At 41.9% G+C, this 12,609-nt stretch overlaps 1 protein-coding gene across 1 annotated transcript; it reads left to right on the top strand.

Annotated features, from left to right (window-relative positions):
- Positions 1-2,227: 2,227 nt before the first annotated feature.
- icmt (isoprenylcysteine carboxyl methyltransferase) lies at positions 2,228-11,012 on the top strand. Its single transcript, XM_083975935.1, has 5 exons — positions 2,228-2,451; positions 3,877-3,965; positions 4,101-4,270; positions 5,754-5,971; positions 7,172-11,012. Exons 1-5 carry the CDS (start codon positions 2,233-2,235, stop codon positions 7,349-7,351), a joined length of 876 nt encoding a protein of 291 aa, XP_083832061.1. The 5' UTR covers positions 2,228-2,232; the 3' UTR covers positions 7,352-11,012.
- The last annotated feature ends 1,597 nt before the right edge of the window (positions 11,013-12,609 follow it).

Genomic DNA, 12,609 nt, shown 5'->3' with positions numbered 1-12,609 from the left:
GCAATGACAGAGGTCAAACGTTTTCTGTAAGTCTTTACAAGGTTTTCACACACTGCTGCTGGTATTTTGGCCCATTCCTCCATGCAGATCTCCTCTAGAGCAGTGATGTTTTTGGGCATTCGCTGGGCAACACGGACTTTCAACTCCCCCCAAAGATTTTCTATGGGGTTGAGATCTGGAGACTGGCTAGGCCACTCCAGGACCTTGAAATGCTTCTTACGAAGCCACTCCTTCGTTGCCCGGGCGGTGTGTTTGGGGTCATTGTCATGCTGAAAGACCCAGCCACGTTTCATCTTCAGTGCCCTTGCTGATGGAAGGAGGTTTTCACTCAAAATCTCACGATACATGGCCCCATTCATTCTTTCCGTCACACGGATCAGACGTCCTGGTCCCTTGGCAGAAAAACAGCCCCAAAGCCTGATGTTTCCACCCCCATGCTTCACTGTAGGTATGGTGTTCTTTGGATGCAACTCAGCATTCTTTCTCCTCCAAACACGACGAGTTGAGTTTTTACCAAAAAGTTCTATTTTGGTTTCATCTGACCATATGACATTCTCCCAATCCTCTTCTGGATCATCCAAATGCTCTCTAGCAAACTTCAGATGGGCCCGGACATGTACTGGCTTTAGCAGGGGGACAAGTCTGGCACTGCAGGATTTGAGTCCCTGGCGGCGTAGTGTGTTAGTGATGGTAGCCTTTGTTACTTTGGTCCCAGCTCTCTGGAGGTCATTCACTAGGTCCCCCCGTGTGGTTCTGGGATTTTTGTTCACCGTTCTTGTGATCATTTTGACCCCACAGGGTGAGATCTTGCGTGGAGCCCCAGATCGAGGGAGATTATCAGTGGTCTTGTATGTCTTCCATTTCCTAATAATTGCTCCCACAGTTGATTTCTTCACACCAAGCTGCTTACCTATGCAGATTCAGACTTCCCAGCCTGGTGCAGGTCTACAATTGTGTTTCTGGTGTCCTTTGACAGCTCTTTGGTCTTGGCCATAGTCGCGTTTGGAGTGTGACTGTTTGAGGTTGTGGACAGGTGTCTTTTATACTGATAAGGAGTTCAAACAGGTGCCATTAATACAGGTAACAAGTGGAGGACAGAGGAGCCTCTTAAAGAAGAAGTTACAAGAAGTTACAGGTCTGTGACAGCCAGAAATCTTGCTGGTTTGTAGGTGACCAAATACTTATTTTCCACCATGATTTGCAAATAAATTCTTAAAAAATCAGACAATGTGATTTTCTGGATTTTTTTTTCTCATTTTGTCTCTCATAGCTGAGGTATACCTATGATGAAAATTACAGGCCTCTCTCATCTTTTTAAGTGGGAGAACTTGCACAATTGGAGGCTGACTAAATACTTTTTTGCCCCACTGTATATATTCTTATATTATAGACACATGCTACATGAACATATCAAGCCTGTCAACATATGTTTATATAAAGTAAAGCGTTGTCCAGTAGTCTGAAACAAGAGGTTAGAAGGTGCATTTACAGGTTGACGTCAGGTCGGACTGGTCTATGTGAGCCCACCTGAGACCAGGATAGGAAGATGGGGAAACCTTTGCAAAGATAATGAGTTATTAAAATATATAGATATAGATATATAGGTATGTAGACCTTTTGTGTACATTGTTTTAATAACTTGTATTTATTTATGTAAATGTGTATTGTTATTACATAAGGTAGCGGCATATAAATCCATCCATCACATATCCCCCTTTCCCAATATCTTCCATACAAACCTCATGAGTGCTGTCTTTTTCTTTCTTTTTTTTCAATCCAATCTTTATAACAGCATAAAGTACATGTGCAGTTATAATTACACAAACAATAGCCTACAAATAATTAAACAGGAGCCAGGGGGAGTTTTCAAATAAAGTTATTAAATAATGAGCACAAATGAAAAGTTTTGTGGTTACAGTCAGATGTACTTTGGATGTACTGCTTCCTTTTCAAAAGCTAGGCTAAATGAAGTGATTTTGAGTGACTAAATTTGGTTTTATGAATATATATGATATTTCCCTAAAAATTATCAGCAAATGTATTACATATAACTCTTTATGTTTTTTGCTTCTTTTTTATTATACCAAATTGTACATCTGTCAAACCAAACGTGGGTTTAATGCACCGGGACATCTCTGTCGCTCCTGCTGGCGAGATATGACAGCTACAAACGGAAATCCCGCGATCGCCGTTTGGGTATCGCGATACTTCCTTCGGCACAGGATTTCCAACATGGCAGGCAGTAAGTTGGTGCTAGAAGGACGAGTAAGTGTAAAAGCCTTTATTTTAGGTCTTAGCGTGGTTGTAATCCCATTGATCAGAACCTGGTTTGGACACTTCGACTGGGTCTTCGATTATCTAACGGAAACGCCCGGGAAAATAGCGATTTGCATCCACGTTGCTGTTGCCAACGGCCTCTTGCTGCTCATATACAGGGGACCTCTGTACAAGGTAAGGAGCACTGGCGTCAGGTGGCCCACTTCCTGTTGTCATTCTCTCTCTCTCCTTCTGGCTAAAGCTCACTTGTGTTTTAATGGCGTCCAGAAGTGAAGCATTTCATCTACTCCTCTCACACAAGTCACTTAAATAAATGTAAAGGTTCCGCTGCTCATTTGGTAAGGTGAACTAAACCAGCCAGCGAGCTAACATTAGCCACCTGTGTAGTTAATCTGATTAGCTAAAGAGGAGCGGGACAGCTGCAGCCTGGCAGATAAACATAGAGACCTAAGCCGGACAAAGCTGCGGAGGCTTACTCTCCACTCACCTCTTGGTATTTTTTCATTCCTTCTGACAGAAATCAGCCCTGACAAGTTGTTTATGTGCCGCGGAGACAAAGTGACACAGACCCCGGTTCAGAAATGTGCTGGTTTGACTGCTCTGCTGGTCTGAGTTCAGTTTAATTAGCCTCTATAAAATCACCTGAGGGGTTTCATGAAAAGTCGGGCTCCTGGTCCTAATCCGGCGTAATCTACTAAACAGTAACTTCTATGTATAGTGTGTTTTCGAGTTGGTTTGCTACCGGCCCGATGTCTATTATAATTCTTGATTTCACACACATAGTCCAATTAAAGGGATAGTTCAACATTTTGGCAAATTCGCCTATTGCCATAATAATTCATAAAGCCACAGTAGTAGGTTCACTCCCTTTAATTATGGTGCATGTTGTTTTGAGATCCGCAGGGCAGAGACGTGAGCTGCTCAGCAAACACAATGGAGGTAAATGGTACAGGTCCTCTGTCCCTCATCAAATACACAATCCAACAACTCCAAAATGCTCTCGTGGACAAGTTGTGACCTGCACATTCACCACACTATGCAATAATCATGTAACATTACGAGATGGAGTTGTTTTCGAGGCAAATGCAGCCGGATCTATATTTCAGACATGGCTGGGCGGACTGATTTTATTTAAAAAACCTGGAAAACAACTCCACCTCATAATGTTACATGATTATTTCATAGCGTGGTGAATGTGCAGCTCACAACTTGTCCACGAGAGTGTTTTGGAGTTGTTGGATTGTGTATTTGGTGAGTTTGATGAGGGACAGAGGACCTGTACCGTTCACCTCCATTGTGTTCGCTGAGCAGCTCACGTCTCTGCCCCACTGATCTCAAAACAACATGCATCGATAATTAAAGGTAATGAACCTACTCCTATGACTGTATTTATATGTATGGTTTGTGTATATTATATTTATATACACATTTATATTTAAAGGACATGTAAGACAAAGGGTCAAGCTAACATGCCAGTGCATACAAAACGACTGCCTCATACATATAAAACACAATACATGGCAGATGTGATAGTTGCTGTTAATCTGTCCTACTGTCGGTGTGATGTTGTTGTTGACTTGAGGCTCTGGTTGGTTCCAGGTTGCTGTCAGAGCCTGCTTTCTGGGAGCTACCTTTGGCTGTGGCTTAATTATAAGCTGCTCTGAAACCACCTGGACACATTTTGGCTGGTATGTACATAACACTCAACTGTCAGTCACGAGGCGCTGTGTTCATTCTGAGTAGCTTCCTGCTCTGCATGTAGACAGCAGGATGTTTAATTTGTGATGCAGCTGAACACGTTTGGTAACGGCGCCTCTCCGCAGGTACATGTGCTCGCTGTCGTTCTTCCATTACTCCGAGTACCTGGTGACGGCCATCATCAACCCTCGCAGCCTGTCGCTGGACTCCTTCCTGCTCAACCACAGTATGGAGTACACCCTGGCTGCTGCCTCGTCGTGGATGGAGTTCACGGTGGAGAAGATGACAATTCCAGGTTGGTCCGGCATCACGCTCACTGTCACGTCACACAGCCACACCCAGTAACTCAGTGTAACCTCTGTCGAAGTAGCGCTTAAGATCAGAGCTTACACAGATGAGTTAATAGTGTCACGGCTCAATCGCAGGGTGAGATGTGGTGAAATTCCTGAATGTGTCGCTGCAGCTGACACGGCGTGTAGGGTCTGAGAACCCACTGCTCCATCTGGAGAGTCCTCATCCTGTAAAGCAGCACGGTTCTGTATCTGTGTTATAGTTTGTTCTGTCCTCACTCACTAGATGTGGGCGTGGCTCTGCTGGGAAAAAGGTGATGTCATATATTCCCGTGCACAAGTCAAAACTAAAAGAAAATCAGAAATGTCAGAATCACGAGTCGATGACGTTGGTGTGGTGGTTTGATGGCAGATCATCAATCTGAATTGAACCTTGTCTTTGAACCTCGTGAAACCTATTTAGCATTTCAAATTAATTAAATAAATTAAAAATGACTGAATGAATAAGACGTTTGTGTTGGCCTTTTGGGGTCAGTCAACCCTCTTTCATCATGTTGGTTGAGTAAAGTGAGGGAGGCAGAGACTTGCTACGTTAACCTTAATTAGCTTCATCACGATCAAGTCAACCAGTCAAATGTGACCAGTGATGACTACACCCACTCGAACTTAAGTAAAAAGCATGGAGAGACACCAGTCTCAAATCACTGCCACTCCTGCACTAAATCGTTTTTGTAGACACTCAAGACACTCAAAGAAAGAAACAAAAAATACAATGTTGAGACTGAGAATAAATTTATTTCACTTTACCTTTTTTTTTTCCGGCAATTATTCTGCTGAAAGTGGAAAATATAAGTGCAGTTAAAGGGTAACTTAACTATGTAAGTCCGGTCACTTTTTTTTGCTGTTTTGCTAATCCTCCTCCCGGCCATGTGTGTTTGTTTTCAATGAAGCCAGCAAGAAATCAACCAATAGAGCGGTAGATAATGTTATATATCATATACGATGTTACGACGTGTATATTTGTGTACTATTATCTTTCATAAACAAGAGATTACAGGTTATGGGGTGCATTTGTGTTGTTCAACAGGATATGGAAATATGCTGCAGGAACAGTTTGCATAAAAAAACATCCTCATTTTTATCTGTCTTCACTCATTTATTGATAAAACTTTACTTTTACTTTACTTTACTTTAAATCCTCAAACAAACAGTCTTTAGTAGATGTGTGAGTACTGCAGAAACATACTGTTGTGGGCTGTGTTGTAAAACATCATATAACCTTAATAAAAATAATACCTTAATTAATTTAGTTCAGAGTTCACAAAGAATATGACCTGCACAGCACTGCACCACTGTCTTAAAAAACCTAACAACCAATAAACACATGACTTTATAGAAAAATCTGATCTTAAACTAAATTGTCAGAGGTCCATCACAGTCTTACACATGGTGTCCCACAGTGTCTTATCAGTGTGTCCTCTCTGTCAGAGCTGAAGCAGCTGTCCTGGCTGAGCTTGGCGGGCCTGTTCATGGTGCTGTGCGGTGAGGGTCTGCGTAAGGCGGCCATGTTGACGGCCGGCTCCAACTTCAACCACATCGTCCAGAACGAGAAGGCCCAGAGCCACGTGCTGGTCACCGACGGCGTCTACTCCTACTTCAGACACCCCTCCTACGTGGGCTGGTTCTACTGGAGCATAGGGACACAGGTGAGACACAGCAGCACCGCTCAGCCTCGCGTCATCCTGTCGTCATGGTATCAGAGAGTCCCTCAGATCAGTCAATTTCACGCAAGCAAAGCAAGTAATAATTAATTAGACTTTTATAGCGCTTTTCAGGGACACCCAAAGCCGCTTACATAACAGTAGTAACATAGTGACAGACAGAAGACAACACAAACAGGTACAACGACAGTTGAAAGTGAAAAAGTATGATTAAAAAGCAGAGGGGGCAGATGGGAAGGGAGGAGGGGGCAGATGAGGAGGGTTGGGAGGAGAATATGGAGGGTAAAGGGGTGAGGTGGTTAGGGATAGGGGAGGTAGTGTAAATGCAGATATCAGATATGGGTCCCATCAATAGAACATGTAAACAGATTAGGATATAGGCAACAAATCAGAATTGGGCATCAAGGCCTGTAGTGTAAAGAAGCCTTAGTGAGTGAAAAAACTATATGAGAAGCACCTGAATGTAAATGTTTAAATCATTGTCCTGACGAAGAGCCAGTCGCTCGAAACATTGTCTCTTTTAAAGGGATGGGTCAACATTTTGGTAAATTGCCATAATCCCTATAGTCATAGCAGTAGGTTCGTTACCTTTAATTGTTGGTGCAAGCTACTTTTAGAACGGCGGAGCAGAGCTGCGAGCTGCTCAGAGCTACGCTACGGAGGCTAATGGGATTTCTTGGTTTCCCTCATCAAACTCATCAAATACACAATCCAACAACTCCAAAACGCTCTGGTGGACAAGTTGTGACCTGCACATTCACCACGCTATGAGATAATAACAGAATGTTACGAGACAGAGTTGTTTTCAAGGTAAATTCATGCAAAACCGCTGATGTGCGTTCCCGTCGGGGGCAGTCTTTCGGCAAGCAGACTCTGCCTCTTGCCGAAACCAAGAAATTCCATTAGCCTCCGTAGCGTAGCTCTGAGCAGCTCATGGCTCTGCTCCGCCGTTCTAAAAACAGCTTGCACCGAAAATTAAAGGTAACGAACCTATGACTATAGGGATTATGGCCATGGGCCAATTTGCCAAAATGTTGACATATCCCTGTAATATGTAGCCCTTGAATAAATATATTTTCTATTTCAGGAGAAGACGGTGTTGCAAGTTCTTTTTTGCCTCATTTTGAGCTTTGCCACATCCAGCCGTTTGGCACTGACAGATGTTGTGTTGTGTGCCCCCTGCAGGTCATGCTGTGTAACCCGGTGTGTATACTGGGCTACACGATAGCCAGCTGGAGGTTCTTCCGGGAGCGGATCGAGGAGGAGGAGCTCTCTCTCATCCATTTCTTTGCCGAGGACTATGTGGCGTACAAGAAGAAGGTTCCCACCGGGCTGCCCTTCATCTCCGGCATCCGTGTCAACTAGTCCCCGGAGCTCGGACGCTGGACAGAACAGACTAACAGCGCTGAAGCAGGTCAGACCTGGCGGGTGTGTGGCGTCTGCAGCGACGGCTGCCCTCCGGAGGGAAACCCTGCAGCCGGCCGACAGCCCGTAGCTCACAGACAGAGACTGTGACAGCTGGGATGGCGATGGGCAGCTGGGCTGCTGTTTTTTCTACCAACCTCCAAAATCCAGTTAAAAGACCAGACAACCTCCACTCAGCTCCATGTATTGCAGTAACACCCACCCCATGTGTTTTGAGTTGTGTTTCCGTTTGCATGCTTCGACCATGCCGAGTGTTTTCAGTGATGACCCGTCATGTTGTGTGAAGTGAGCACCGGGCCCGTCGGCGCCACACAGTCCCTCAGTGAGACGACTGTTCTTAGGTTCAACGGCAAATGTGACGCACTTCCTCCACTTCAGTCTAAATTCACGGATATTAAATTGAAGCATTTTAAACCAAACCAGCGCTTAAAGGAATACTCCACAGCCCCACTGTCTGTCACAGAGTCCCACTGTCCTGAAATTGAACTAAGCGTGTGTCCTCAGACCTTATTGTGTCTCTATTTGCGTTCTACAGGTGGAAGCTGTAGTCTGATTTAATTTAAACCTGCCCCCCTCCTCCCTCCACCTCTGAATTAATCCTCCATATTGGATCTGAACACACAAACCCAAATACACTGGGCGGAGTATTCCTTTAAGTGTCCCATACAATTTGTACTTTTTTCAGTGTGGAAAAGTTTCTGCAGCAGGACAGACCACAGAACCCGAGGGTATTGATTCTTCTAGTGTCAGTAGAGCGACAGAGTGACTCCAGTAAAGGGAACAATAGGTTACATTAATAAACAAAAAACAATTTCCTCTTTTTTTAAATTATTATTTAAGAATTTATCCTCAAAGTCATTAAATTATATAATAGAATGATAAAAATGTTTCTATCAGGTTTTTGATACTGTTTTAAATGTAGTTATTGATGAAGCTCCATCAGTTCCAGGTGACTGAGGAGGAGGCCAGTGGTGAGCTGGTTCATGTCCCACCCTGATTTCCTCTCCATTAATGTGCACTCAGGCTAAAACACTCCAGTCACAGCATCGGTGCGAGTGAAACACTGTCGAGTGGGTTTTAAAGACGTGTATAAAGTGACCGTTCCTCCACATGTTTCTGTACACAGGGGCAGGATCACTATAGAATTAGGATTTATAAAATGTATAAATCACCGGGGGGTTTGTCGTTGTGTTCAGTGTTCAGTCCCCATCATGAACAGCACCGCGCGCGTCGCCATCAGTTCACGTCACCGCGTCTCACTTTGTGTTAGAAACCAACCAAACGACTTTGCTGCGTATCGGTGGATGGGTTGAGAGAGGCCCGAACTCTGTAGCACATCTGTCCCGGTGGCCTCGCAGTGCCGCTCTCCACTTCCCAGGTGAAGGTAGCTAAGGGTGTTTTGTTTTGTTTTTTTTCTCCAAAAAGTCCCCTGTTTTGTCATCCATGTTTATATTTTGTGAAAAAATAAGTTGTTTAAAAGATATTTTGAAAAAAAAAAAAAAAAAAAAACCCGACAACACAGCTGTTAAACGCCAAATCATTCCGAAAGAGTGACGACGTCACACAGCGTACCGGCCAATGGTGTAACTTTGATCACTCAGCGACATTCACAGCCAAAATAGAAATGAGGCATGTGGAGTTGATGATGATGATGATGATGAATTCAACAGGGTATCGTTGAAGAGGAGGAATCTAATTATTCTGAAGGTTAAGGAATACACGTTTTTGGAAGATTGTCCCATTGGTCAACTCATGTACAAAGAGATGGAAAATGTAAACATACTTATTTCCCTAATACAATAAATAGAAGATAAATACAACAGATTGAGACAATATTATGTTATGGCAGTTATACAATTACACCTGCTACCCCGTTGACTTCAGACTAGGGATGTCACGATTATAGATTTTCTTGGTACGATTATTGTCAGAGAAATAATCACGGTACTACGATTCCCGATTATTATGCATCAATAAATCTCACAACTTTGAATGTGTAAAATCAAATATGGTCAAAATATAATTACATTACTAATCTCTTAATATAGGACCAGTTATTAATCCCCTGGGGGAAGTGTTTGAAATATTTAAGTCATTAATTGTCATCTAGACCAAATATTAAAGTTTATTTTAATTATTTTTTTTAAATAGAAATGACACGCTAACATTTAAATTCCTATCAATTCAGTGTTACTTTAGATAAATGGACCAGTATCTGTGCATTTACCTTTATTTTGGCGCACATCTGCCGATACGGTTCCGACATAATCTTTTTCAGAAAGTGACGGTATTTAGGAATCTTTATGATCAATTAATTGTGGCGTTTAATACCACGATTAATTGTGAAAACAAGTAATCGTGGCATCCCTACTTAAGACGCTATGTGGATGTTGCTCAGGATGCTGGGAAGTGCGTTTTCAGGTCTGAAGTTCATTGGATGAGGGGTTCTTGAGCAAAACGTTAAGTCTAGACCTAAAATAATCCATATAAAGCCTGCTCCAGAGGGACGGTGGTTTGATTTTGTCATTTCAATTTCAAAAAATTATCTCACATGAGCTGTGATGTCATTCGCGGCATTTCAGGATCTTCCTAAATAGAAACCATTTGTCCCACCAGGCGAAGACGCAGACATTTTGAACAGGCGCTGCATTTGTATCAGTTAGATATCACTAGTTAATGATTAATGTTTTGTGCAATCTAGATTTTAAAAAAGCACAGGTAATGCACACCAACAGGATTTGTTAATTAATTTTTGAAAATAAATGAGTTGTTCAGATAGTGCTATTAAATCAAAAGTGTAGGATGTGTTTAAGAAGATGGGGGAACCCGTCACCCAGTGTTACAGTCATTCACTGAGGGGTTTTCATGAACAAAGAGCTCTATTGTGGATACACACACAATGCAGTATACCTGTTAGTGGTTTGGCTCTGCTCTGTGATATCACACTCATTTCAAGTTGCCGCTCAGTCAGTGTGTTGTGTAAAAGCACCTCATCACCATCTCGACACGAGCTCTGTCCCTACTACTGTATGCCAAAGCTTTAGCTTGTTACCTTCACACGACACAGTGTTTGATCATTTTTGGCTTTGTGTCCATGAAGATACTACCAACGCTACTACCATCACTTCACACTCTGTGCCGAGGTGCAGAGCCCGCTAACCGCTACTAATCCCAACACTCAGGGCTACAGCTTCAAAGACGAAGAAATTGATATTCCACTTATTCATTCATTTACTTTTAATTCTGACCAGTGGCACAATTGACTAAATACTGGATTTCTGTCAGAGGATGCATGTGTGTGTTTGTACCAGGATTTGGGGGGTGAAGATTGTTTAAAGTGACTCACTTGTAGCATATCTGTGAAGTGCACTGCATAGGGTTAGATACTGAAACAACTGTATGCAAAGGTGTTAAGATAATGAGTTGACTGTTGCAGCATGGCACTTGAGTTGAGTTTTTGGATATATTGCACTTTTACTGTAAAAGTACCATTTATCATACAGTAGGCCTGTATTAGACAGTTTGTCACTCCGGCTGACAACTGTTGGCTGATTACAAAGCAGATTTTCTCAACACCACGTGTGAAATAAAATCAAGGTAATTATTATTATGGCTCTGTCTTTTTTTTACCCTCATTGTGCAGAACATGTTTTTAACTTGCTGCTTACATACACAATCCTACATCCAGAAAGAAACAGCAAATGTGCAGCATGTCCACTACCAGGATAGTTCACGCCCAATTCAAATTTCACACATTATCTACTCACCCTCATGTCAACTAAGAGCTGGGAGAATATTCAGAGTCCTCTGTGCCTTCTCTGAGTTACGGGGGGGTCCACGCAGCAGTATTTGTCCATATAATGGTCAATGGATACCAACTTTCTTCGTCCAAAAAGACACACCAAAAAACATCCAAATACCTCCATGCTGCTCGTCTGTAATGTCCCTCTTGTATTGAAGCCCCGACATGAGAAATTGTTCTGAAAAAAATGAAATAAGTCTATATTTTAAGCTTGTTTGTAGCGGAAGCTCCCAGTGTCTCGGTTCACTGCTCTTCCTGTGTCAGTGCAAATTTTGCGTGATTTGCACTGACCGGCGGAACAATTTCTCATGTTGGGGCTTCAATACAAGAGGGACATTACAGACGAGCACTTTGGAGGTATTTGGATGTTTTTTGGTGTGTCTTTTTGGACGAAGAAAGTTGGTATCCATTGACAACCATTATATGGACAAATACTGCTGCACGGTCCCCCCTGTAACTCAGAGAAGGAACGGGGGACTCTGAAACTTCTCACAGCTCTTAGTTGACATGAGGGTGAGTAGATAAATAATGAGTGAAATTTGAATTTTGGGTGAACTATCCCTTTAACAAAAAAGAGAAGAGATGAATATGTTTTGTATATTGTATATAATTTTTCAAAGTAGCCGTCTTTTGCTTTGATATTTTATCATCAGCGTCATGAGGTCGTCACCTGGAACAGTTTCCCAGCCGTCTTGAAGAAGTTCCCAGAGGTGCTGAGCTCTTGTTGGCTGTTTTGCCTTCACTCTGTGGTCCAACTCATCCCAGACCATCTCAGTTGGGTTTAGGTCAGCTGACAGATAACATTTTTGTTTTAATTAACACTTTTGTGTTTACAATATAATTCCATATGTGTCCCTTCATAGTTTTTAAAGAAAGAACATTGAATGAGAAAGTGTGTCCAAACGTTTAACTGGTAATACAGAAAAAAAGATATATATATATTTTGTCAAATCATAAACTATATAACATAAACTCAGTAAATGATTTATCAATCCAAGAATCAATGGCAGACTTTGAAGATATTTTAAAAAAGGCATTTTCAAAGGAGAATAAATAATAAATGACTGTATTGTCTTTTCAGTTTCAATTTCCTTTTGCTTTTCCTTTTCCTATCGATGTCAGCAGATCGACTGGATTAGGATTTTGTATAAGAATAAAAACTTTGTCCAGTTAGATTGTTATTCTGTATAACTATAAAATGTGGTTTGGTTCCCTTAGTTTTCATATTATTATCATTTTTAATTATTACCATAGACTGTAAAAAAAAAAAAAAAAAAAGAGAGAGAGAGAGATTATTACAAACAATTATATACAGAACAACACTGTTTTAACCAGGGGTAATATATAAATTATATACACAAAAAAGCTTTTTGGTTTTTCAGTCCATCAATAGTTG

This window comes from Trachurus trachurus (assembly GCF_905171665.1).
Source record: "Trachurus trachurus genome assembly, chromosome: 7".
Lineage (NCBI taxonomy): Eukaryota > Metazoa > Chordata > Actinopteri > Carangiformes > Carangidae > Trachurus > Trachurus trachurus.
This window is presented reverse-complemented; position numbering and strand designations above follow the sequence as displayed.

Bases quoted from the DNA above. Each gene is read 5' to 3' on its own strand.
- icmt (XM_083975935.1), top strand. From the start codon at position 2,233: ATGGCAGGCAGTAAGTTGGTGCTAGAAGGACGAGTAAGTGTAAAAGCC. The intron at 2,452-3,876 runs GTAAGGAGCACT...GGTTGGTTCCAG, and splicing joins ACAGGGGACCTCTGTACAAG to GTTGCTGTCAGAGCCTGCTT. The intron at 3,966-4,100 runs GTATGTACATAA...GCCTCTCCGCAG, and splicing joins ACCTGGACACATTTTGGCTG to GTACATGTGCTCGCTGTCGT.